The following is a 24,286-nucleotide window of genomic DNA, read 5'->3' as shown; positions in this document are numbered from 1 at the left end:
ACATAATATCAAAGTGTCTTTGCCTGCTCTACCATTTGAGCCGCAGCCGCCCCTATACACCTGTGTAATATGTATTGGGAGTGTATAGTTCTGTCCGTGTCGTAGTTATGTGAGGTTCCTTTAATCTTGGATTTTGTCGACTTGTGTTCCCCTTTCAATGAGGGTTCACCTGTGTTTCTCTGCATTAATGCACACCTGGCCTCCGACCATACAGCTTTGGTTAGAAACAAAGACAGAGTCTCCCTCAATGTAAAAACAACAAAAAAAACCCTGCTTAACGATTTCTCTGAGTCTCTCATCATCCCTTCATGCTCACTGCCTCTTTATACTCTGCCATGTCAGATTGCTTCTGTTATATTTTGACAGTACAGACTTACCAGAACACCAGCAAATACTAAGTAATTTACCATATAAAGTCATAAAAGTGGAGGACTCCGCTGTAGAAGTTTTTGCAAATAAAAAGGCAACACATTAAAATATAGCAGTTCCCGTTGGGGAAAAGTGAGCCTAATCCAAAGAAATGTCTTATTCTATAACAAGAGCTGACTACTCAAGTTTAAACCACTATAAAAATGGTTATTTAAGACATTAACTGCAGGACTACATAACTTGTTAAAGTGGCTTTTTAAAAGCTCTTTGGAAACATTCAGTAGTGTGCAGGCGAACAGTTGGTGGGCTCCACCTGGACTCAGCAGCTCGTAGCTCTGCCTCATGTGTTTCTTGCTGAGCTGTACAGGCCTTTGCTACGCCCTCGCCGTGCTCAGCAGGAGCCGCGTGAATAGACCTCTTGTTACGTTCCTGCACTCAGACGTTCGGTCACTGTAAGCACCCCGAAGGAAGGCTGCTCTTTTGGGAGCTTGTGAGCGTTTTATCAGCACCGGGTGGTGGTGGTGGTGGTGGTGGTGGTGGTGGTGGTGGTGGTTGGGTTTAGCAAAATACAAAGTGAAAATATTCCTGTAATGTGAAACACGCGGCTTACGATGAGAGGCTCGGGCTGGGCTCACCTTTCAGGTCTGCTACAAATTTCGTGGCTGGAACAAAGGAGCGGGCGAAAAGAAAGAAGCAGGCGATGAAAGAATGTGGGGAAAGAACAGAAAGAGACAAAAACACCTTTGATAGCTCTAAAGGTTGATACGTTGGGAAACCTAAACATTCTTTACCCTGTATGTGGGTCGAATTAACAGCCGTGCGTGCTGCCAACACGAGGACGTGGTATGTTAATTAACTGCAGCTGCGACCCCTGACCCCCTACACCTGATAGGTGAGTCACACGGCGCTGGCTCTGCACAGTAGTGTTCGCCACATGTCTCCATCAAAGCAGCCATGATCCAGAGATTGTTGACATTAGCAGCACTGGACACATCCACCATGTATGCAGTTTCCTCCCCGTTTAAGCTTCATATAGTTTCACAGTACTGACGGGCAGAGCTGCCAGGACCTGAATGTACTTGCAGCCCAAGCGCCATCAACATGTGGTTGCTAGTAAGAGAGCTTGCGTGCCACAGCTGGGAGAATGTTTTGGACGCTGCAGATGTGTGAGGAGAAGTGCAGGTGTCTTGGTGGAGGAAGAATCTGGGTGCCCATATGGACTGAGCCTCCTGCGGTTTCAAACCACAATCAGAAACACACAAAAACATGCAACCTTCGGCAGAGAGTCACAGACTGAGACCTTCCTCAATCATCAAGCAAATGTATAGGTTGAGAGGGAACAGGTCAGTGGCACAATGCCAAATATATGCAGCTTCAGCAACTGACTCAACTCAACAATAAAAATCAGAATTTCAGTGGACAGTTCCAGAGAGCTTAGCTGTCAGTCAACCTTAGCAACAGGGGATGTGTGACTCAGGTTTTCCTTCAATCCTAAATATGGGTGGTTCAATATCCCATCTCTTCCCATTTCTGTGGCAAAGTGTCCTTCAGCAAGACATTAAAAGCTCTCTTGTTCCTAGTGATGTGTGAGCACATTGCTTATAGCAGTTATTACCATTGGTCATGTAAAATTACATTCTGATTGTTTTCAATTCACAATAGAAGTAAAAGTACATTTCACCAAAAGTGTTCTTTAATGCCTAATTTCTCTGTTAACTAAACAAAAAGTTGGATTCAGACTAATCCACTCATGTTCCAGAAAGGAAAAAGCTCATAAAAGGGTTAATCAAAATTTTGCTGAATTTATAGTTAAATTGTCCCTGAAATATATTGTTTGCATAAGGAGTCATTTCACACTTTAATCACAATCTTCAGCAACTGTAATGGATTTTAAATGCTGCTTAAATAAGATGTGTACTCTGGAAGTTATCATTTTGCATTCCTGCTCAAGCTCAACTCATCTCATTCCTGAAGCTTTTATCTTGAAGTAAGTTAAGTGGATAAAGACTTTGCCTAGTCAGTGTTGTGATAAGATACACGGTGTTCTCAAACCAGGAGAGATAAGAGTTAGTGGCCAGTGAGCAGCAGCCATCTCTTAATGCAGGGAAGAATCAATTGTGGATATTACCTATTGAAGGACTTTATGCAGCTGTAGTTTAGCAAGTCATCGTTTCCATGGGATTGTAAACATACTTGTTGCCCTTGAATAAGGACCAAATGCTTCATTAGCCTCAGGAGTACTTTGTCTTCTATGACAAATCAGGTAGAACATGCAAACGCCCCACAGACCACCGAGACAACTCTCTTGCTCCAGGGTGAAAGTGCAAACCATTGAGTGACTGTGCGGCCCGAGTCGCCACCACGTGCCATGCAAACTTGATTCCAAAAAGACACTGCTGCAGAGTCCCGGGGTTTTATCTTACATCAGTTTGCTGAGTGCTGTTGAGTGTAACGTAAGTGTGTTTGCACTGACACAGTTGTTATTTCCCCATCCCGTATTACATTGTTTTCAAAGCAAATGCACTTGCAACCATCTGAGCGCTGTTCGTGTTGAAGGTGCGGTCGGGTGGACTGGTGGTGCATTGCTCTCCCAAGGCAGCTGAATGTGATTCTAAAACTGAGCACGTGAAGTCTTTTTCTCAGAGTACATTATGCGGATGGCAATATGTGTAATTGTTTGCAATGAGTGGGAGACCACATTAATAGGTTCATTCAACTTCATGCTAAAAACACATCCATCCATCATCTGTACACACTGAATCCTTAAACAGACCACATAGAAGTCCCTAAGGTATTATGGGCAAAAGGCGAGTAGACTCAAAAAACACCTACAAGCAGATTTAGGCTTTACAGTTGGAAAGTTGTAGACGTGAACGTAGGTTAAACAAACCTCAGTGTTACGAAATACACAATATAAAGGGACTGTAAGTCTTTATGCAGTCACAGAGTCGTAACTTATTACTTTGAAAAATTACAGAAGGAGTCGCAATTATTAAAGTTTGGCCCGGCTTGTTACTTGTTAGTTTTGTTAGATGTGAAAACAATTGAAGACTTTCAGCGCTGCCGTCTCTCAATGTCCCGCGCACTGATCTGAGTGGACTCCTTGATGACGAACATTAATTCTGAACTAATTCAGTTCTCCGAACAGCATCATGAAAAATGTCGCACTATGAGTAACGTCACCTACAAAATTTACTCGAAATGTACTTCCAAGTATCATTCTGCTGTAACTATAAAAGTCAAAGCACTGTACTTTACAAAACCACACACTGTAATGAATCACTGATTTTTAGTAACTTGGAATAAGTGACCATGACTCAGGGAACACATCGCTTTTGCCTCAAAATATCTTCTACTAAACAGAGTGAGTTTCAATGTGCACTAAAACCACATGCACAATGCTCTTGAGACCATGTGTTTAGAGCATTAAACTATAGCCCTTCTTTTTTTTGTTTCTCTGATTTTTGCCGACCGCAAACCATTAGTAAACAATCAGGACTCTTCAAATATTTCCAACTCAGAAAAAGTTTGGGTTTTGATGGAATGTATCTTAAGTGTGGTTACAAAAGAGCACAGTTATGATTTGTTTTGTTTTTCAGAGATGTAGACGGGATACAAATTAGGGAGCAGATGTTGCTGCTCAGCTCTGAGGCGATCTGCCGCCTGGCTGCGAATCCATGAGTCAATCCAAACAGAGATTTGAGAAAACTGCTTCCCACTTTGGTCGTGCTTCAATCGCTCATCATGACTATCTTCTTTTACGCCAACAATTTAAAAAAAAAAATTTTTTTTAATGATTAACGATGAGCTTAAAGGTATTGACTGATGGCCAGAATGTATCCCTGATATTCATGAAGAAGTCTAAAACTGATGATGATGTAGAATACATGAAGGAGAGGAGGTGTTGAAAGGGGCAGGGCAGTGGTGCAAAAGCTCATAACACACTGAAAATGTTCTGACCCAATGTTCTCTACGACCATTCCTCTTTGAGCTTATAAACAACCTCTAGAAATTCAGCCAATCCTCCTTCTGCCCCCAACCTCCTCCACGCCCCACACAAAAATAATGAAGCTTGCCACCATCTGTGTAAACAGGCTTTGGCGAGTGAGAGTTGTAGCCTGGTTCTCACCGGGGCCGGCCACTGGGCCTGAAAGGGTGGCGGTGGAAGGAAAGATGGGAAAAGAGAGGAGAAAGAGGGATGGAGTCAGCTTCTTACTGGACTCTTGTTGGTCTTCCTTCTTGGGGCTTTCTCAAATCAGTCCAGGGATAAAACCCAGAAGATTAGCACAAGTCAGGACTTAGAGCCCGGAGTTTAATTTCTGTGGATACAAGCACACAGTTCTGCCTGGTTTCTCATCAACTTTGGGGTGGGGGGGTGGGGGGGGGGGGGGGGGGGTTCGACATTTGATTCATTTTGTAGGCCCGTGCATTTTTCTGTGTTTGTGTGTGCCTCTTGGAAAAGCGTTTGTTTGCTCAAGAGCTTTATTTACATTCGCAGGCACTTTTTGGACGCTCCAAATTGATTCCAGGCCTGTTCCTGGGTCGTGTCCATCAGCTCAGCCACAGTCCACAAACACTCTGCACACAGCAGGACCTTTCTCAAGGGCCGCCGCTCCGCTGCCCGCTGCCACAGTGACACACAGAAGCCATTTTGTGGGAATGTCTTAAAAGCTCGGTTGAGGATCTGGGTGGCTTGAATTTTACACGTTAACCCTCCACTCTCACCTGCGTCTATTGAGTCCTCTCCCCCTCTGTCCCGTCCTCTCAGCCACTGGCCGGCTCTCGCTCTGTTTTTCCAGCTCATTCTCAGCAGTAACTAGACGGCGCAGCGAGCATTGCGGGAGCCACGCTGTCAAAGGACTCTGAGCTGTTGGGGGACAGCGTAGGCTAACCACCCAAAAAAAAAAGGACTCAGACAGATAGTGAAACCAAACAACAGGAGCTCTTTGTGTGTGTAGTCCATGCAGCCAAATTGTCACTCTTGGCTGTATCTAGTCAGCTTTTCTAAGACAGGAATGTCAGAAGGATTGTGCTTGTTTGTTGGCAGGGACATTTGCACAGCAAACACATCTCAAACTGCCAGCTACATTTCCTTTGCTGCACTGACTACTGGACCCAGCAGGAGTAAACACAATGCGTGGGATGTCAGCTTCCCTCTTTATTACACTGTAGCTACAGCTCTCGAAGAATGTGTTCGATGTCCAGGATCAGAGCGTCCTTCAAGCTGAACGCCATCCCGCTGGTCATCAGCACAGCTTCAGTGCACAGCCCCTCCTGCTTCCTCTCTACAGAAGTTTCTATCTTTCTGTCCTGCTCTGATAAGACCCGCCATTGTCCGGCGACTTAAACGACTCTCCCTGAGAACCTCTGACCCTCCATCAGCACTGACCCCTGAGCTGGTTCACAGGCCTCCTCTGTACGCAAGTGGAGCTCCCCACCCAGAACGAGCCCCCTCGCCCTCGGCACAGAATTCACTCTTTGTACGTTTGATTTGTTATGGTTTTTACCTCTCTGGCTTGTGCACACACTTTCCACCCTCACTGCACCGGCGCTACGAGGAATTCACAGCTAAAATTTATGCCTCTGTTCTGGACTTGTACTTCTCTTCGAACCCGTTCCCTTTCGCCCTTCCTAGGATTATATTAGCTGTTGCTAGAAGTGGAGACTATAAATACATTGGAGCTAATCTAATTAGTATGAAGCAGGGAGAGGCCAATGGGTGCAGTATGCTGATCATCCCCTCACTGACACCACCTCCCTTCATTGGCCGTGTTAATTAATAGGTGTTGACTTACATTTGGTCCACAAGGCAAAACTTAGAAGGTGTCTGTGATGGTTTGGTTTCCTCCTTTCTGACAGGGTTTATCCCCTTCTTATCAGAGCGGACACACACACACACGAATGTTAGCCGACCTGTCTCTTGTATCCTCACTATTTCCTGTTTTCCTTATTGTGTTTATCTCCCAGCACCATGTAATCATTTCTGCACATTTCCTTTTCAAACACAACCAAACTCTTTTATCTGTTCTCAGCCCTCTTTGGCACCGCGTCCTCATATCTTAGTCTCTTGCCCTCTATGTAGGGGAGGGTCCCTCGGCCTACAATAACAGTGGGTGCTGTGGAAGTTGGGAGGCCGGAGCGGCTCAGAGTGCAGCGCTGTTGCAAAGGCCAGGGGCAGGGCCTCCCCGTTTGTCTTGGCCCGACATTCCCAGCCTCTCCGAGCACCCCTGTGGTTGGCCTGTGGGTGTGGAGGCAGACGTTCACATTCCCGCCAACCCATGGACAGAGGCATCCCGTGCCGCTCCCCTCGATTCCCTTCCCGGGCCCTCAGTCGGGACGGACCGGCCCCGGCCAACCCTCGGAGTTACAGAATGTGACTGAGAAGCCAATAATCACAGTTGTTATCAGTTAACTCTGCCAGATAGGAGCCAGCGAATTCAGCAGCGCCTATCGTGTTTTCACAGAAGCACTGTCTTCTCTGCAGCTGGAAGGCGGCTCCTCACGAAGCACACCAACCCCTCGCATTTTTCTAAAGCTGCTGAATTGAGCGTTTTCTCCGAAGAGATGAGACAAGTGATAAAATATTTACTTTACCTTGGAAACTGTAATATCTTTTAAGCTGTTGAATCTTAAAAACTGAGATCAAATTTGACCAGCTCAGGTGTGTAATGTGCACACATCGTCTGCCAATGTAGCAGCAATCTAAACCATCTCTCCTGTTTCATAAGAAGCACCTGTGTTTGGAGACTTTGCATTCCACATTCTTATCTGACCAAATAAAGGCCTTTGTGCAGAGCACACATGTACCACATAAACTGTACCTCGCCGTGGAGGTCGACGCTTGCCAGAGGAGGTGAAATGTGTCAAGTGGCTGCCGGACAGCAAACCAGCCACGGTTTAAACAAAACACGTTTCCTGACAGTGTGAGGCAGCACAAACTGACTGCTCTTCTCGTATTTTCTGTATCCTGCAGTCTTCACTTGTACTTGAGGTGTGTCGGGAAATGCAGCCATTCTTGCCATTTCTCCACATAGTTTCATTGTTGTGACAACTGCAAACTGTAAACGACAAGCCTCAGGCACCAATCACTGCTCAAAACCAAACTCCAGACCCCCCCCCCCCCCTCTCTTCAATTCCTTTCTTTTGCCCTGTTCCTCTTTGTGGAGACGGACAGAAACACCACACACACATAAACATGCACACACAAACACACACTCCAGCCACTGTTTGACCTGCTTGGGGGACCCAAACAAACATCCGTTGCCCCCTGAAAACCCACAGTGTCTGGATATATCTGCCTGTTCTCCAGAGAATTGGTCACTAAGGAAAACAAGGTTGAAATCCACATAAAGCAGAAATAGATGTTGCTCTCAATTGGTCACGCCACAAAAAAAAATGTGTTTTTAACCACTCACCCAAGTTTGAATGATTTGGGGAAAAAGGTCCAACAGTGTAAAATTAGATTTCAAAACCATAAAGAAATAACCCGAATTCTGTTGTGTGAATAATTGTTTACTCATGACGCTCAAAAGGAAAAGCTTCATTCAGTAGATTTGTTGCCCTTCTAAAACAGATTTACAATTTCTAATACACCCTTACAGGATAGAACCGCGCCTCAAAAACATTAGCATATATGGCAACTTTGGTTGATCAGTGGGCACGGATGTCTGGAATGACATTTAAAAATAAAAGCTGTGAATGAAAATAGAACGTTTTTTGACCAATATAAACAGATATGCTTTAAATTCTCTCTTCTTTGATGAAAGGTTTACAAAAGGAAAATGGCATAAAAGAGTTGTGAATGACATGTTACTGTATGTTTGGCAGCAACGAGTTAGTAACTTATTTCTCTAAGAAAATGTGTTAGATTGAGATAGTGTCTGATGTCTCCTTGTAACAACCGATAATGTGAGACCTGCCAAGAATGTAATAATGTTGGCCTTTAATCAATGTAATAAAGCCCAAACAGTCATATTGTGCAAACGGTGTAATAAGATATTGGATCCGTTATTGTAATAACATTTTGCCAATGATGGAATATCTTATCCAATGATTGAAGTAGGATCAAAAAAAACATTTTAAAATGGAATGACTGCAGCCAATAATCTGATAATACATGAATAGAATGGCATTTAATGGAAATACAAGCTTTTCTTGTAGGTTTTGTGCAGTTTGCTTATTGAAAATACAGTAAAGTGGAAGGGATATTCATCATATTAATTCATTGAGGATACATACTATGCAACATTCTCTCTCAATCCTGGTCGTAAAAAGAATGTTTTTCTCTTTTGTTGCTTTTTTTTGGCAAAGTTTTGAATTGATTAAATTCAGAAAGGCTAAGATCAGGACGTTTTTGGTTGTCACCACCCATTTGCTATGCTATGGCTGACTGTTACCGTAACGTGAAGCTGAACAGTACCAGTTTTACTATTTCATCAAACTCCTGTTTACTGGAGGAGCTCTAATGAAATATGTCCAAACTGTGAGTATCATTACTATTAGCCTGTATTCACAGTACCTGAGTGAGGCATCACCTATTATAAACACTTAATTTATGTTTATGAAAACTGTTTCTTGCTGCCTCCATGTTTGTAGGTTATCGGCTGTTTTGTTGCTCTGTGTTTTTGTCAGAAGTTCAGCAGATGTTTGCTCACATCTGAATGACTTCAGCTGAACGCATTAAGTAAATCATTGTGACAACAGTCAGGAGAGGCTTGACCAAGAGAGACAGTTAAGTCTATTCATTTACAAGTTTTAAAGCCACCCAAGAAATGTAGAGAATAATGTAATGATATATTAGTAAGGTGTTAAAGCTATTGCAAATGTTTAAATTCTGTCTGAGTTCAGTAACAGCAGTACTTTCTAAACTTTTTCTATGTGACCCCCCCTCCTCCCATTTCTTTTGACCAAAAGTTTTATACAAGCTGCAAATGGATTATTAAATTACAGTGAAAGCACAACAATGTTTGCATCATAACTCTTCAAGATATGTTCTAAATAATTGCCTCTCTGGGCAAAAAAATAGCTTTTTAAACACAAGCAGCACCCTGGGGGAAAGAGGAAACACTGAAACTGAATATTAGCTGGACTCACTGGGGAAGAAAAGTGTTGTGTGGTCTCGTCAGTCTGTTACAGAAGTTAACGTGACGGCACCAACTTAATCATTCATTATAGAAGATAAACAATGCAACTAAACACTTTTAATTCGTGCTCATTTATGTCATTTCCAATGCAGTCGAGTTCATTATTGACAGGGGCATTTGGAAGTTAATGGGATTTCTCCTTGCAAATGACCGACTTTCAATTTAATCAGTGCATCTTAATGCGACTCCAAAGTAGCCTGTTAGCATTGCAAAGAGTGTGTGCAATCAATGCTTATCACTATGCAGAAGCCAAATGTGGTGGAACCCCCTTTAGCTTCTATGACATGACCAAATCAAAGTTAAGATCATTCTCAAGGTAGCTGATCGATGTCTCTTGACCCTGCCCCAAAACAAAACTAGCAATTAGAGAAGTCGGTACTCTCGACTTGATCATCGGTCACAGACTCTAAAGGCTAAACTCTGCCTCGGTTGGAGACTTGCATGTGACTGCCATGCCTGCTCATTCATGGTCCCGGGCCTTGAGCATTACAAATCAATGGGTGGACTGTTGACCTCTCCCCTGGGTCGTAACTGGAGCTCATAAGGCCACGATAAAGCCAGCAGGGGTACGCTGGCAAGGTGGTGTCTTTTGCAGAGTGATCGGCTGGAAATGGAAGTCTTGAATGAGCGAGCAGGAGGAGGGCTCTGTTTGAGATAGAAGCCACAAGGGCCCACGTTGGTCACATTAATCACAGTTGGGTCTGTGGCTCTATTTATAGCCGGGAGGCATCCATCTATTTGCTTAATTGTCTCTGTCTGTCTACCGTCCTGGCTCTCCTGTGAAAGAAAAAGAGAAAAGGAATGTGGGTGACTTCTGTCTGTGTTTTTCATTTTGCTCACTCTCACTCCGTCTGCACTTTACCACACGCATACAGAGGCACAGGTGTTCATCACTAATTATACCAGGATATTATTAGTCCGAGCCTTGTGTAGGAGTGTCAGGGATCTAAGTTTGCATAGTGTTCAGTCCCAGTTGGGTTGTTTTTAAATCCCGCAGAACAAGGCCCCTCTGTGGTGCTCATGTCCAAGTGTTTAAACCAGTTAGAAAGTCCTGCTTTTCTCCAGCTTATTGGGAGTTTTCTCTTCTTTTTTTTTTTTTCATTCAGAGCCTGAAACTTCTTGGAATTTTTGATTTTTTTTTTCACTCAGATTATTGCCGCTGTAAAGCACACTAACACAATGCTCTCCCACTTTGTCCCCTTCTCATTCACAAACACGCACAGGGACGGGCGAACACACCCCACTCAATCATCCGCCCGCAAACACACAAATGCAGACGCGCAGGCCCCCACCGCCCGTCCCCTCCCTTCCCTCTGCCCTGCCTCTTATCCACAGTGTATATAAAAGCTGTATCGAATTGCACCTTGAGCTTAATTGGCTCGGCAGTACAGTGCGCCGCTGTCGACAGTGACAAATCGTTCTTTCAGAGCCCCAGAGAATGTCTGCCCACTGCCATGTCAGAGGACACAGAGAGGAGGGGAAAAAAAGTTAATTGTCCCCTGGCCGGCGTACAAACGATGTCGTAACCGCAAAGAAATTCATCGGGCATGCCGTTCGAAGCTTTGGAGGTTTATTTATTTGCCCCGCTCCCCTGTTTAAGATGGTGCCTGGCAGCGTCGCGGCCCGAGGGCACAGACACTGAGCAGGAAGGGCCCCTCGCTCTCTGGGTTTCTACTCAAGTGGATCGCCGGACCCCGGGCTGCTCCCACTGATCACACAGTGGCTGGGATCGACCACTTCCTCCCACTGGATCGCTCCCATAAGGGAGAACAGTGCACAGATCAGATGGAACGGGCTAATTCAATTAGGAGTGATCTGTTTTTTTTAGGACCTCAGTTGTGACAGAATCTTTGTTTGCGTGCGTGCGTGCGTGCGTGCGTGCGTGCGTGCGTGCGTGCGTGCGTGCGTGCGTGCGTGCGTGCGTGCGTGCGTGCGTGCGTGCGTGCGTGCGTGCGTGCGTGCGTGTGTGCGTGCGTGCGTGCGGAGACGTGCTCTGCCTCGGGCTTGACAAGGGACAGCTCAGCTCATAGCTGGCGTTCCTAACTATAGTGCTGCTTTATTACTGATATCCTCCTGGCCTCTCTCATAACTCAGCCTTTTATTTCGGTCTCGCTCGCCGCTCTCAGCCAGACAAAGCAGCACAGATCACATCGTGCGTGCACACACACACACACACACACACACACACACACATCCAGGCAGACACGCACACACGCTGGGAGGAGGATCTGCTCAGCGTCAGGAGGGGAACAGCTGTGGATGCAGAGCAGTGAGACAGCAGTAAGCAGGAGCTGAGCAGCAGGTGACCATGAAGTCACTGCGGCGTACAAAACAGATGGAGGGGAAGGGAGTGAAACGTTTCACCTTGAGAAACTTATATTACTGTAAACAAGGTTTTTCTAGGTCATTATTCAACAAGAAGTCCACCTCACAGCCACAGCACACTGACACTAAACCCCTTAACAGCCCCATTGGAGCAAATGAGTGAAGTGCCTTTGCTTTAGGGCGCCGTTACAATAGCTGTGGAGGGAGAGATGACAGCAGCACCAGTTTCACACGCGGACATACGTTTTTCTTTTACACTTCGTCCCAGATGTCGTTTAACTGCAGATAAAAGAAAAACAAATATGAAAATATAGCTGAATACAAGAAGGGAATATTATAAATATTTAAAGCAGATTTTCAGTTTAGAGTCAGACGTTGCAGCCGAAAGATTTTATTTTGACCTCTTAGGAGCCTGATTTGTATCTGTGTTTCTATTGATTGTGCTTGGGCAGTCACTTTGCTTTTTCCAGTAAGCTTACATAACATTATTTTCCAAAGCCAACGGCCAGTCACTTTGACATTCTGCAAATAAAGCCTAATAGTTCTCGTAATAATTGAAAAATAGATCTTGAAAAAGTCTTTGACCTTTGTACTAAAACTCATTCCCTTGTTAAAATATAGTCGCGTCAAAGCTGATGAAGAACTTACTCTTTTATTTGCTTCAATCACTGATTTCAACCTTGATGTGTTTTTAACGGGTATGCGACTTTATTTCCTATCACACACCCCCAAAAATTTTTTTAAAAAATAACAAATTCATAAGCAAGATGTTTTACAGTGTAAAAGTGAAAGAGAGCAATTGATTGAAAGTTGAAGAAAACTTGTTTCATGTTAGGCTTTGCCACAATATCACATATTTTTCTGATAAAACTTTCATCCATCCGTCTTCTTGGCGTCACTTTATCCAATTCAGCGTCGTGGGAAACTGGCGTCAGTCCCAGCTGACTGTTGGGGAAGCAGAGAACACCCTCACATTCACATCTACCAGCAATTTCAAAGTGACTAATTAACCTCAAGCACATGTTTTTGGTCTGTGGAAGGAAAGTGGAGACACAAACCCAAGGCATGACAATTCGAAACAGAAAAGTCCCCGACCAAATTTCGAACCATCAGTCTTTCACTGTGAGGCGAAGCCACTGACCACTACACCCACTGTGTGTAGAAATGGGCGTCTGTTTCAAAACATAGCTCTGTGAATGTAAAACTTTCTGAAACGAAAACGCATAAATGATGCGTGTCTCAGCTTCCATGAATTGCCCAGCGTTGCATAATTAGTTGACAATTTACCCCACACCTTGGGAATCTTTTTGTGAAAAATAATTAAGGTGGATCTGATGATCAATCAAGGTGTTCATATAGATCAAATGTTATTGACTCCGGACCCTTGCAACCCTCCACTTGGACTGAGTGGGTATAGAAGAAAAAAGAATGTCTTCCCCTGGGGATTATAGAAGGATGGACTGTTACAATGTTCCAACAATGCTGATGTGTGTTGTCTCAGCAGAAAACTGTGCTGGTAAAGGGAAAAGTTCAAATTAGGATTAAATCTCTGTGATCCCTCTATTTAGTGAGCCACGTCTCATCTCATAAATCATCCATCATCTCTCTCTCTCTCTCGTTGAAGGTGGAATCAGACAGAAGACACGCGTCAGTCAAAAGTGGTGATTGTGTTACACGCTCAGACGTGATCTCATGCAGCAGCTTATTTTGGGGGGTTTCTCGGCATCTCACCACTTGAATCGGCATTTCAACACTCACTCTCAGCAAAATTGATGTCTGCGTGATTCAGCATGTGTCTGCAACAATAACATGCAACATCTGGTTATATGAGGGACTTGGGTTTCTCCCGATGTAACATTGTTTTTACAGCTGTGTAAGACATGATACGAGAGGAGGACAGACATGTGTTTTTCAGATTTTGTCACAGTGTTTATTCTAACCGGCTCCATCCTTTTTCCTGCCTCTCATAGTTTTCATTCTTTCACCGTGCCCCGTTACCTTCTGTCTCCCTCGCAGACCTGTCTGATAACCTGGCAGTGGACGACTTCACCTTCCAGGAGCAGCTGCTGACCCCTCGGCTGGCCACAGGCGGGGTCGGAGGCGCCTCCTCGCCCGCGGCCGACCTGCGGAGGGGCTACCTGGTTCTGACCGGCCCGGCGACACTCGCTCTGGTCCTGCTTCGTCTCCACTGACGCCGTCCCACTCGCTCACCCCTTCCCTCCAAACTGTGTGGACAGTGACAAACCAGCTCTGGTTTCAAGTACAATGGCTCATCAGTGGAATAAAGAACATTACATTTCTCCATCCCGTACAAAATAAAGCTGTTTCATCTTATTCAGAGTCAGCAGATGTTTTCACCAAACCTCTGAAAGCACACTAGAGAAAAAAAAACCTCGGAATTGTGTAAATATGAGACTTACCAACCAGTCCACTCCCACCACAGCTATTTCAACTTGGTGCCCTCTTGCCTCGCCACCCTCTCTATAGCAACACCATGATGGAGATGCACACCATTGGACAGCTTTGTTCTGGACCTGTAGCTGAGGCTCTAACACAAAACAGGCCTTTTTTTTCTCAAAATGCTTTGACTCTGAGTCTGCGCTCAGTTATTGCCCTGCAGGAACAAGCTGGACGGGGAAGAAGAAACCAACTGCTACTATTTTTTCCATCCTGGCTATGAATGATCTCCTGCCAGCACTGGACCAACAGTTGTTGTTTTTTTTATTTTTTTTTATTTTGTGAGTTTCTTTACCCTGAAGGCTGAAGTGAATCACTCACTTAAAGATGCACTGCTCCTAAAGCTGCTCTGCAACGAGTTTGATTCCCTCACACTTCCACCATCATCATTTTTCTTATTTCTTAAGAGCCCTATGATTTAAAAAAAGAAAAAGATGCAAGGGCTATCACCACAGCATCAGTCTCCATATCAGCCTGATAAGTGTACAGTTTCCCGTGTTGGTGCCATGTTTACAAATCCAGTTTATTTGCAGTATTGGTACTTTGATTTCTGGATTGAAACTCTTGGATGGACTATGAAGCCTTGCTACAACTTTCCAACTCCTTCCTTTTTTTTTCTTTTTTTTTTTCTTTGCACTGTGCATAAAGTGAGCAGTAAAATGAAGTATAAATATGTGTAAAAATGTGTGTTCGTTGGTTTGCACTGGGCTCATACACTTTCAAAGTCTGCCCTTTGTATTTAATCACTTGTTGCTTCTGTGTTCTCGGTTTAAAACCAGAAGTCAGTTTATTGTTTACTTAATTCTGTTTGGTTTTCAAAATGAAGTGTGGTTAGGAGATGAAGTCCAGCCCCCTTGTTATTTACACTGGAGGACGTGTGATGGATGTGTGGAAAGTCGCTCATTAAAAGCTGCTGCTGCTGCTGCTGCTGCTGCTGCTGCTGCTGCTGCTGCTGCTGCTGCTGCTGCTGCTGCTGCCACCAAGCTGACTGCACAGCTGGCAGTGTTGGCCCGTCCTATCAGGTGCATTGATGGCTCGGTTTCATGGACAGCCACACTGCTAAGAAACTCCCCTCACAACACATGCACACTGTTTTTTTTTAATTTTTTTTAATTCCTAATTTTCCCCTTTAATTTGTGCAATTTCATTTTTTTTCATTTTGTTGCGATTCCAAAAATATTTCAGTAGTGTGAGCAATTAAGAAGAAATTCCTGATTTGATAATCCGGGGACGTTGGCACTATAGGCAAGTGGTAAAAATAGGGAGCATTCTTTAAGCTGTCAGATTATAACAAATTAGTCGTTTAGCTGGGTATAAAAGGAGCATTGTCGAAAAGCAGAAGCTCACCAACCTGCAAAAACTACATCTAAAAATAATTGTGAACAATTACAAATATTTACAGAAGCTTGGTACCAGAAGAAGGGATGATACACACTTTCCTGTTCCAACTTTATTGAAAACGTGTTGTTATATTTATTCAAAAATTAAAAACAGTATAACTTTCAACCTCTCAAAAAGTTGAGTTTATCATGTTTTGGCATTTTACACTTGGAAAAGTCATCTTGGTCACTAAAAACAGTAATATCGGACCTGTAGGTTGCAATAAAGTTAGATTGTTATGATTGTAAATGTCTTTTCTTCCAAGTGACGTTGAGGGGTCAAGTAATGCAGCTGTATCTCTGCAGGTTCGTCATAAAAAGCTGTTTGATATGCCTTTTATTTCACATGCTTCTTTTCCTGGTAAACATGTTGATATCGATCCTAAATGTACTGCAAACGACTACTTTTTGTTTGCATTCAAACTATCGACTATAGCAAGTCGATGACCCTCAAAGAAACATTGGGCATGCACAAATTAGATGAGGGAGTGATCATGATCATAATGTGTAATATAAAATTGACATGTTAGTGAGAACAGTTTGTTTTCAACGCTCGATGGAAATCTGTGTCGGTGTGAGCCAGGCCGGAGCGATCTAAGTGCTCGGAAGTATGTGGAGATCCTGACTCAGATACCAGCCTAATGATGTTTATTAGTTCCATGTGTTTGTCATGTTAAAGCTCTGCTTATGATCAGTAAAAAAGACCCACGCTGTTTCAGACCCGGGGTCATGGAAGGAGAAATGTTAATGCACAGTTTGGTGTTTGTATGTTTTTCTCAGTTGTATGTTGATCGACGTACAATGTGAAATAAACTGAACATGTTTTGAGGTTTTGTGTTGAGTGTCGTGTGTGGATATATTAACAGCATCTTGCACATTACGGAAAACGTATGAATGTGTTTAGTTCATAAAAAAAAAAAGCTTATTTTTAGATTTCACGTCTTTTCTCTGACTTCTTCACTCGTGGATGAGGGTGGATGCAGAGCAAAGGAAGATATTTTGACATTAACTATAAAATCAAAGATGATTTGCTTTGTACAGTGAATAATGAGGGAATGCAAACTCAACCGTCTCATAATACTTTGATTCAAACGTTATTATTATTATTATTATACTTGTATTCAAAATGCAAAAAGCGAGTTGAACAAATATGAGGATTTTCCTGCAGACATGCTCATGAGTCTCAAAAGATATAAAAATAAATGTCAATGTAAATCCTTTTTGAGGGGGGAAAGGTGTTGCTGTAACTTCCTACATGCCTGTGATCATTTAGGGCAAAACCATTAAGTAAACTTTTAATACATTTTAGTATTACTTTAGATTTTATAGTTAGAAGTGTATTATTTGTGTAGATTCTATGGATTTGTGTGCTTTGTGTACTTAACATTAGTGTTATGTCTATCTATCTATCTATCTATCTATCTATCTATCTATCTATCTATCTATCTATCTATCTATGGGGGGAGGACAGCTACTGTCAAACTGAATGAAGGAGGGGAAATGAGCTCAGAGTTTCATTTGACAGTGATGTTAGTTTACATTTCATTGTTGATAAAAAGTAAAAATACATTAACAAACTGAACCTGTTTCAAAGGAGGCAACCATTTATTTTTTTCTGCAGTTGTTGAGGGACGCCAATGAGTGGATAACATGAAAAACAGAAATGAAAGAATTTACAGTAACTTTCAGAAATACGTTACAGGTACAGAGTTGGAAGATTTCCCCTTGAATAACAGTGAGGTGAAAATGGGTGGTGCACCACAGAGGTTAGGAATGGGGCGCAGAGTGTTGCAAGTATACTGCCTATGTTACTTTGTGTGCTTTTCACAGTCTGATCCACTTCAAAGGCCTTTCATGAATCACATAATTTATGTGTCTCTGGACGCTGCTCGCGGTTCTCTGAATCCCCCAAGCAACACGTGAATCATGTGTGTTTTCCTCTGAACCATATTTCTCACTCAGCAGATGATGGACTACTCTGGGCATGAGCCTCTCCTCTCTTGCCCCTCTCCGTGGGGATTCTCCACATTCAACTCAATCAGTGTCCCCCCCCCCCCCCCCCCCCCCCCGATTCACATCGACCAGGTAACAGACCCTTATCCAGCGACCCAACAATGAAACCAGCTTCATTAGTCCTAATTGTTTGCATTTCGTCTGCCTTATTTAAAGCCTGTCTGCTCCCCTAACAAGGTCAATCACTCACATACCACGCTTGTCACAGCAAACACACTTCAAAACCCGTCTTCTGTGTTCCCAATTCTCCGCTGTACCTTTTCACACCCACACTCCCTCCACTTGGCAGGTTTAGATTAAAAAAAAAAAAAAAAAACTCCACCATTATCCAGCTGTGCTTTTCTCTCCCGAGCTGGAAATGCAGCTTTTTGAGTTGGGGAGAGAAGGGCTGATTAGGAGATGAGCAAACAGTGGCTGCAGAGAAAGCAGCAGCTCACCCTCGATGGGGTGGGGGTGACACCCTGAATGCTAATGTGAGGCTGGAGAATGGGCAAACAGGCCCATTGAAATGCAGAGTTCATGTGTTTTCTTAGGGTAATATTGGGGCAATGTTGGAGGAGCCTGCATTATGAGAGTGAAAGGTCAGTTTGATGTTAGTCAGCAGGAACAGTGAGAATAGCTGACTATGAGGAACGCTTGCATTTAATGCCTGAGTGAATAACTGCCTATGAATATGTATTTCAGCTTCACTTCATGGTCATGCTCAGATGTTTGGGCTTGGGGTACCTTTACAAGTCAGAGGGGTCATCAAACAGTGCATATAAACTAAATCAACAAGGTGACTCAGGTGGTCAGGAGCGTGTGGACCCCCCACCCCCCACCCCCCACCCCCCACCACCACCACCACCACCACCACCACCACCACCTCTCATCCCCCCCCCCCTCCAAGTCCAGTCCAATTTTTTTAACCAAGCTGGACGTTAAAATTCCTCTGCCACAGAGAGAAAAGCCTGGGACATGTCATGTCGTTCAAAGCTCATTCACGTCTAATTACCATGGCACTGGACCATTTTCTTACCTTTTGTTGAGGAGCGCCGGGCCCACGCTCTCCCATGCACACAGCTCCAGCATCCTCCTCCTGCTCCTCACAAACCCCTGGCTTCCCCTGCAGCCGCCGCAGTCACACAGAATGAATGGAGCCGCCTGAGGAATGCGAGCACAAAGGGAGGAATGTCATTTTGCCCGAGTGCTACCCCCCAAACCGAGGGACGCACACACACACACACACACCCACGCACACACACACACACACACACACACACACACACACACACACACACACAGACACGCACACACCACATTTCCATAACTTCAGGGGACGTTGCATTGACTTACATTCATATCCAGCAGTGTAAACTCACCTTAATCTTAACCATAACAGTCAATTGTTTAGCTTTAACGCCTTAGTTAAACGTAACACAAAGCTTAGTCTAATTATCTCAATCTCAAAATCTAATTACTTACATTATGGAGATTTGACTGACGTCCTCTTATTTCAGCCAGGTCTCCATACTGTGAGGTCGGGACACATACAGTTGCTCACAGTGTATACAAAACACATCCATACACACACGCTTGTTACGTTTTATTCCTTTTTGGAGACATAGGAACTATTTTCTAAAGAGTTACTAAGCACTAGACTATAACCACTAGTTACCTAATCATTAATATAACTGTAGTCTCACATTAAAACAAGTCTTCACCTTATGTAAAGGACTTTCTGGACGGCGTGACTGTCTCCAAGTCTCCATACACCTGATCCAAATTCAAAACACTATATTTAATTTATCTTCCATATTTAAAAACCATGTGTGTGACATCTCATTAGAATTTAAGAGGTAGGAGGCAGCTAAAGAGGGATTGTGTGAAATCATTAGTTTGATCTTTGTGTGCCTCGCTTCATTCAATCTGATACATTAAAGGTGATCGCAGATTATTTACACTTGCTGTTGCAACTGGGGCAAGGGTGGGAGACAGAGAGCAGACGACTGCAAATAGAACAAAGTGCTTCTTAAAATAGATGACAGACAACATTTGTGTATACCTTGACATTATTCAAAATCCATGCTCAGGCAACAAGCTGCCGGAAAGTTTTCGGCCACAGAAATCTGGCCTGGTTTTCACAAGGTTCACTCTATTTTGAGCAACTGAAGAGGAACAAGAGTACACTAATCTTTATTTGCTGTATGCACCTTTATTATTTCTAACTGTAATATTTGTCCTTGTGCACAGGTCCACCATGTTTCCAGCAGCATGTTTACTGTGGTTTACAAGAGGGTTGAGCTCCCAGCGACAGGCAGCTGCATATTACAAACATGGGTACTCCGTTGCTGGCAGGACCAGACTGACCTGCGTTTGCGGCAGGACCGGGCCTGTAATTTCTTTTTGCCTCTATGGTTACTGAAACACGAGCAAGGGTCTGATCTGGAGCTTTTAAACAAACTGGGATGTACTGGGTTATAAAGTTTGTACTGAAATAACTCATGTGGATGACAACATGTCCTGCGTCATGTGCTTTCTCGTTATGTAAATCTCAGTTTGACAGGAAAAACAGATGGGGAGCGCAAACATGGGTCATTTCATGTCAAATCTGCAACAGAAACCTACAGAGAATAAATAGACGATGTTAACACCTAATGAGCAAAATCTAAGGTTTGTAGATATGAAATTATAACACCCCACCACCCCCACCCCTACTGCAACCTTCCTCGTCTTGCCAGTTCACTGCCATTTTTGCTGAATTGCCATCATAATACACTTGCTTCTTGTGTTCATGTTTCTATTAAAAACAGTTGTTGCGATTGAACCGTGTCGGGATGTCCTGGGTCTACTCTTCACACTGTTGCAATACCTTCAATACATATCCTGGAGAATACCTGGCTCTTGGTTCACTGTATCATTGGTTGTGGGGTTAAAACTAGGGGGTTTGCCAGGTCAATGTAAAAATGGCAACCTAGAGAGAGTCACACACTGAAATGTGCATGTAAGAGGACATGTAGTGTCATCGATTAAGCTTAAATCCATATTTTTGGATCATGGAACCCTGAGTACATGGAGAAAACCAACGTGTTCAGGAAAAACCAGTCCCAGCTGACTATGTGCGAGGGAAGGATGGGCCAATAGTCCATCACAGGGCAAACACAGAGAGACAGACAACCACACACACTCATATCGAGAGGGCAATTTAGGGTCACAATTAACCTCGCATGCATGTTTTTTGGACCGTGGGAGGACACCCAACCCGCACACATGCAGGGAGGAACATGCAAACTCCACACATTTGAACCCATGATAGTCTTACTTCAGAACCAGCACTTTTCACTTTTACTAAAGTACAGGAGTTCGAATCAATACTTTTATTGTGTATTTATTATTGTATTGTGCATAAACTGTGCTTCTACTCCGGTAAAGAATACGAGTCCTTTTGCCATCGCCGTCTCAAACACGGACCGAGATAAAGGTCTTTCTGGAGGACTTTAATGGTTTAACACCTATTGATCCTTATTTTCACTCTTCTGTCATGAATGTATTGGTTTTCAGCTGTGGATGGTTCCTAGAGCTCATTAGCTCTGACTGTTTTACTGACTCTGTCATGATTGTGTGAGAAAGATGAGGAAAGTCCATTAAGATCAAGGACTTTTATCTGCCGTTATCTCCACACAGACAATGAAGAGCAGATAAGGTCGCAGCAGGAATCCGCAATGGAAACAAAAAAAAACCAACAGTTGTGGTCTGGATGACATTTGTGCACCAAATGTTTCTTTCCCCTTATATCATCTGTTATGCCACCGTGCGGAGCTCCACCCTGCAGCTCCAGTCCTGATTTTCAGGAGCAGTTGCCTCCAGTCTAGACACTCGAGAGAGGAGAGATCCAGGGTGGAAGTCCCTGCTCCATGCTCCACCCCTGGTGTTCCTGATCTCCAGGTCTTTGTCCCCGGAACTGGCTCTCGCTCCTGGGTGTCCACCAGGACTTTTCTTTTTTTTTTTTTTTTTTTTTTCTTCCTCTCGCTCGCATCTGGATCCCAGTACGAAGCAGCCCCTGCGTCCTGTCCCACCGAAACCACGGCCTGCTCCCACTCCTGCAGGAGAAAGCAAGAAAAAGAAGACAAACAAGGACAAAGGAAACAAAACTTTTTTTCTCTCCCAAGTAACTTCGTCCTGCCCTGGTTTACTCTCGTTGTTTCGGTCTCCGTCGAAGCAGCAGTGTGACTCTGAGATTGTTTTTTTTTTTTTTTAACTCCAGTCCGAAAAACTTTTTTTTTTCTTTCTCTTTTTCATTTACATGTTTTGAAAGTGTTTTCAATCGAGTCTGGAACTCGACATTAAGCATACCGGCGTGTAACTTAAAAGCGGAGGTGTTTTTTTGTAAGGTTTTTATTTTTTCTCGCAGTTTTGTGGAGAGTTGGCCGCAGCAGCTGTGAATGAAGTTTCTGTTGAGCTGAAGAAATCTCCATGAGGAAACTCGGCGTGGGAGCCACTCTAACTCTCTCATAGCTCACACACACACACCTGAGAGTTTCTTTTAAATTTTTATTTTTTTTTAAAAACTTTTATTTAAATTTTTCCCCGGTAGTTGTTCTTTTTTCTCCCCCTGAAAGAGTCGAGATGAAGCGGCTGCTCGTGCTGTGTGTCGCCAGCACGCTGGTTGTGTTGTCTGTCTCGAGCACCGCGGAGCAAAAGTTAAAAAACTGTAACGAAGTTCGCGCTGCGTACAGCTCCAAAGGCTTCAACGTTAACGATGTGCCCAACAAAGGGATCACTGGTGAGGTTTTTCTTCTTCATTTATTCATTTTCTGTCTTTTTTTGTTGTTAATTTGTTTTTGGGAGGGATGTTTTTAAACTGTTAAAGTAGGGGTCGTGGACCCCCCACAGGTCGTGGAGAGGTCTCCTGGTGGTCCCAATGCTACCCTTTAAATAACTCTTGAAGCTTAAACACATCTGCTTTATTCTTTTTTTTTTTTTTTAATTCATTACATTTTTTGGGTTGTGTTTACATTCCCGGATTTAGTTTACCTTTTTTGTTTTTTAATTAATTATTATTATGTTGTGGTTTTCATGCTGGCATCAGTGATAATAGGAAGACATAGCTTATAAACTTAAAAAAAAAAAAACTTTTTCCGTATACCCATTCCTAGGATGCTCTGGGCGCTGATTGGGGTCAAGGGTCTTTGCTCAGGGACTCATGATGGTGACCTGTCACCTGTGGGATTCAAACCTGTTAACTCCTGATACCCAAGTTTACTCTTCTTTGGGGAGCGGTGGTCGAGTGGCGAGCGACGCCGACTTTGGATCGGAAGTTGGCAGGTTCGAATCCGACAGCGGACAGGTCACCACTGTGGGTCCCTGAGCAAAGACCCTTGACCCCCATCAGCTCCCTGGAGTGTCGTAATGTGGCTGCCCACCACATCCTTGAAACAAGGAATTTCCCCAAGGGGGTTTTTAAGTCTGAGCAATGTTAAAAGTATGCAGACGTGATTGTGGACATTAGTCCAGATAACTTTTCCAACTGAGTACAACTGACACTTGGACTGTCACTTAAGAAAATGTATTTGTTGTGTGTGTGTTCTAGTAAAAGTCAGCATAGAGGCACTGTAGGAAAGTTTCAGCACATCAACTCCAGAGGAAATTACAGCAGTGAACCGTTGGTATGTGTTGCTGGCATCACTTGAGCGCTCCGGTGGGTAAACATAGTCTTCATTTAGGAAATACTTGTAGGTAATTCATAACAATAAAGAGCTATAATCAACACATCAAACTCCTCTCCCCATTGAAAGAAGCCAGGCCTGTGTTTATTTCCCAGCTTCCTCAGTTAGCGACTGCTATGGCTGTGAAGTGCAGGCACCCGGCAGTGATTTAGTAAACATTCCTGTGCATTGTTGAACAAGGCTTATGTTATTCTTTTTCTGTCTCTCGCTCTCTCACAGTTTCTCTTTCGCTGGGTTAGTTTTGTTTTGTGGTTTAAGAAGTGTTTGCATTGACTCCTGGACGAGTCTGAATGACAGGATGTAATGCACCAATGAACATTGCTTGGCTGTAAGTGAGAACTGATATGTTGATAAGAAGAGAAGACAAATTAGTTTGGCTGAGCGAGTAAAAGTAACAAATTTAGGAACAGGAAGGGTCCTGTACAATAAAAAATAGAAGGGGGGGGTTCAACACGCCCTGCACACTTAAACCCCCGCCCCCTCTAATTTGCCTAATTTTACATGGTGCTTAAAGTAAATATACAATATGTATTGACCCCCCCCCCCCCCCCCCCCCGGCTGCTATCTGAAACTTTTATATGTAGGACATCCAGACATGGCTGCTGTCATATTTCAGTACTTTTTAAAAGATTATTTTAGACATAATTAACGATTTGCCACAGTTGTTCTTGAGGTCGGTTCGTCTTTCTGCCACCAGCTCCTTTTTTGGGAAAGTATTCACAGCATTACTTTATCTGACAAGGGTGACCAATTTATTAGTGTTCCTGTTATTGTCCCCAAGACATTTATGAGTTTTCCTTTGCACCATAAGAGGATGTTCAGTCTCTCTTTATTCTTTGAGGCCACAATTAGGTGTAGACTCGGCTGTCTATAAGAGAGTGAAGACTTGTTATTT

The 24,286-nt window shown here is 43.6% G+C and overlaps 2 protein-coding genes across 2 annotated transcripts in view; both read left to right on the top strand.

Moving 5' to 3' along the window:
* gpc3 (glypican 3) overlaps positions 1–16,502 on the top strand; it is a gene marked incomplete at its 5' end in the record, with an annotated part of 66,947 nt that extends 50,445 nt beyond the window's left edge. The window contains one exon of the mRNA XM_080466165.1: positions 13,854–16,502. Within this exon, the coding sequence (XP_080322291.1) occupies positions 13,854–14,029 (176 nt within the window). The 3' untranslated portion in view covers positions 14,030–16,502. The remainder of the gene's footprint in view (positions 1–13,853) is intronic.
* A 5,034-nt stretch (positions 16,503–21,536) lies between these two features.
* The window catches only part of gpc4 (glypican 4), a 30,568-nt gene continuing 27,818 nt past the window's right edge, over positions 21,537–24,286 (top strand). The window contains exon 1 of the mRNA XM_080465025.1: positions 21,537–22,448. Within this exon, the coding sequence (XP_080321151.1) occupies positions 22,292–22,448 (157 nt within the window). The 5' untranslated portion in view covers positions 21,537–22,291. The remainder of the gene's footprint in view (positions 22,449–24,286) is intronic.

The sequence above is a fragment of the Lipophrys pholis genome (assembly GCF_963383615.2).
Source record: "Lipophrys pholis genome assembly, chromosome: 6".
Lineage (NCBI taxonomy): Eukaryota > Metazoa > Chordata > Actinopteri > Blenniiformes > Blenniidae > Lipophrys > Lipophrys pholis.
This window is presented reverse-complemented; position numbering and strand designations above follow the sequence as displayed.